Source organism: Penaeus japonicus, unplaced genomic scaffold (assembly GCF_977035675.1).
Source record: "Penaeus japonicus unplaced genomic scaffold, GWHDUDI00000001_assembly GWHDUDI00000027, whole genome shotgun sequence".
In the NCBI taxonomy this organism is placed as follows: Eukaryota; Metazoa; Arthropoda; class Malacostraca; order Decapoda; family Penaeidae; genus Penaeus; species Penaeus japonicus.
In genome coordinates, this window is record NW_028234429.1 from 4152934 (window position 1) to 4155433 (window position 2500).

The 2500-nt window shown below is 34.3% G+C and overlaps 1 protein-coding gene across 1 annotated transcript in view; it reads right to left on the reverse strand.

Annotated features, from left to right (window-relative positions):
• spn-A (RAD51 recombinase homolog spn-A) overlaps positions 1-2500 on the reverse strand; it is an 8324-nt gene that overhangs the window by 5450 nt on the left and 374 nt on the right. Inside the window, exons 2-4 of the mRNA XM_043030538.2 lie at positions 1670-1775; positions 1020-1235; positions 334-465 (exon numbers count right to left, since the gene is read on the reverse strand). Coding sequence (XP_042886472.1) covers positions 334-465; positions 1020-1235; positions 1670-1762 — 441 coding nt within the window. The 5' untranslated portion in view covers positions 1763-1775. The remainder of the gene's footprint in view (positions 1-333; positions 466-1019; positions 1236-1669; positions 1776-2500) is intronic.

Sequence of the window (2500 nt, forward strand, 5' to 3'; positions counted from 1 at the left end):
AACCCCTATTATCACCTGAATCCATTACACCTAATAATGTGTTTTTGAATATAGCATGTTGCTATACAGAATGTATCTATTCCTGATGCCACAAAGATAATCCTCTATCAAAATCAGATATTTCTCATCGCCCCCACATCGCAATTAGGATACACCACATGAACTAAAATTGCGATAGCAAGGACAACACTGGTCCCCATGAATCTTCACTCTGCACTTGGTGTAACAGTTTTCTCAACAATAAACATCTCCAGCTGACTGCTAGTTTCCCTGCTGTTACCAGATAAACCAAGGGAGGACTCTTAAGTGGAAAATTAAATCCCATACACAAACCTGGCAGGTGACAGCTAAGGTGTGGCAGAGCTGTGTCTTCCCTGTACGAAATTCGCCAAAAATCTCTGTGATGGAACCAGTTTCTATCCCTCCGCCCAACAGTTTGTCCAGCTCCTTAGATCCTGTTGTAAGCTGAAATGTGATGTATCTCATTATTTTGTTGTTCACTTTGTAGATGACAATTAACTGTAATTATCAATTGTAAATTAATAAATACTACCTGATTCAAATATATACATCAAACACTGTCTAAAGATCGTTTGAATTCATTTTGATCCAAGATAATCATAATATGTATCCTAGTTACAGGAAAATATTCAGCAATAAATCAGCAATTCAGTTCTAACATGATGGTACAGTATTTGACACTCAAGATGAGAAAACTTGAAACCCTGTTTATTTGATCAATGAAAGTTAGATTCTCTTGTGGATATGAATAAGTCATTTAAGTGTAATTGAGGAATGGCAAATAACATTGTCACAAACTTTGGTTTGTGCATTGTTAAAATAAACCAACTAATTTCACAGGTCCTCCTAGTAGTTAACAGATCGGTGCTGATCAAAGATAAGCCAGATACAATGGCTGGTTTACTAAGCAATCCTTCATAAAATATAAATTATTACTACATAGCTAATGCAGTTTTTTTTTTTCTTTTTTTTTAACTTTAACCATATATTTCACCAACCTGCACTAAATCAGCTCGCTTCTGGTGAAACTCTGTTGCTGTTGTGAAACCCATGGGAACTAACTTTGAAGCTTCTGTTAGTATCTTGTCTGCCTTAGCTTCACTGATTCCCTTAATCTCCAGCAGCGCTTTCTTGGGGGCAAATGCAACGGACTCAACTGTGTAATAACCTTTTTCCTCTAGCTTTTTGACGTCTGTTGCTGATATGCCATTTTGCTGTTTGAGATAAAGGAATAGGGATTAGATGAGTGTGTGACACATTATGTAGTTTTTTATCTGATCATATGATGACTTGACTAGATATTGTAAGAACCATAATGAACTAGATGATATTCTGCTATGTGAACATCATCATTTCAAGTAACATTAACCATAATGAAATAGGAAAATGCAAGTAAAAAGATTAAAAGGTAAATCTTGGAATAAAAAATAGAAATACATACAAGTTACACCAAAGTTTCGTATAATGCAGTGCAACCCATTAGAGGAAAAAAGGAAAAATATTCGGAAAATTATAAAGAACAAATAACAGCAGAAGACAATAAAAAGAAGGGGGGAAAGAAAGAAAAGAAAAATAAATCAAGAAATAACAAGGAAAAAAGATCAAAATAAAATAACTTGGACAGCAAAGAGAAATTAGCCGCACCAACCTCTAGTGTATTAATGAGAAGAGGTCCTCCGGCTGCCATGTCTGCGTCCTCTTCCTGCTCCACAACACCACCACGCTCTTGCATCATTGCCATTTTGGAGAATTTTCTGGAATTACATTACAATATGAGTGCTCACTGACATTATTTGTTATGTAGATGATTAGAAAATAAAATTAGATATAGACACAGCAATATAAAGGTCTGGCATAAAATTTGGCTATCATTAAATCATTAATAATATCAGCATCAATATACTTCATATCAGCAATAATATTTATACAGTGAGTCACACAAAACTACTGAAAGAGATTTTCCATGCCAGTATTGCTTCCCCTATACAATATATATCTTACAAGATATACATAATCAGTGAAAACAACATCACATATTTTAGCACACATATCATAGGCTTTACACTGATTGACATAAGCATTGGTGGCCCAAAAATGGCCAATAAACCTTCATCATTATATCATAATAAGACTGAGTTATACTGTCAAATGAGGTAGCCGTTTAAGCTCTAGTTTACAAAAAATATATTTGGAGGTCTAGTGGAACATGAAGAGCTGTAGGCCATTCTTCAAATATCACAGAAACTTTTACATGACTTTGGATAAAACTCAGCAATATGAGGAAAGCATTCCCTATCAGTCTATATTCAATAACATGGAGTATTGATTACATATGTGGTGAGACTTATATTCTGACTTCCTTCAAATCCCTGTGTACAATTTCTTTGGTTTTCCTTAGTCTTTTATAATGATCTTACCTATATAATAGTTTTTTTTTCTTCTGAAATTGCGGCTTTTACAATATAAAACGATATCACCC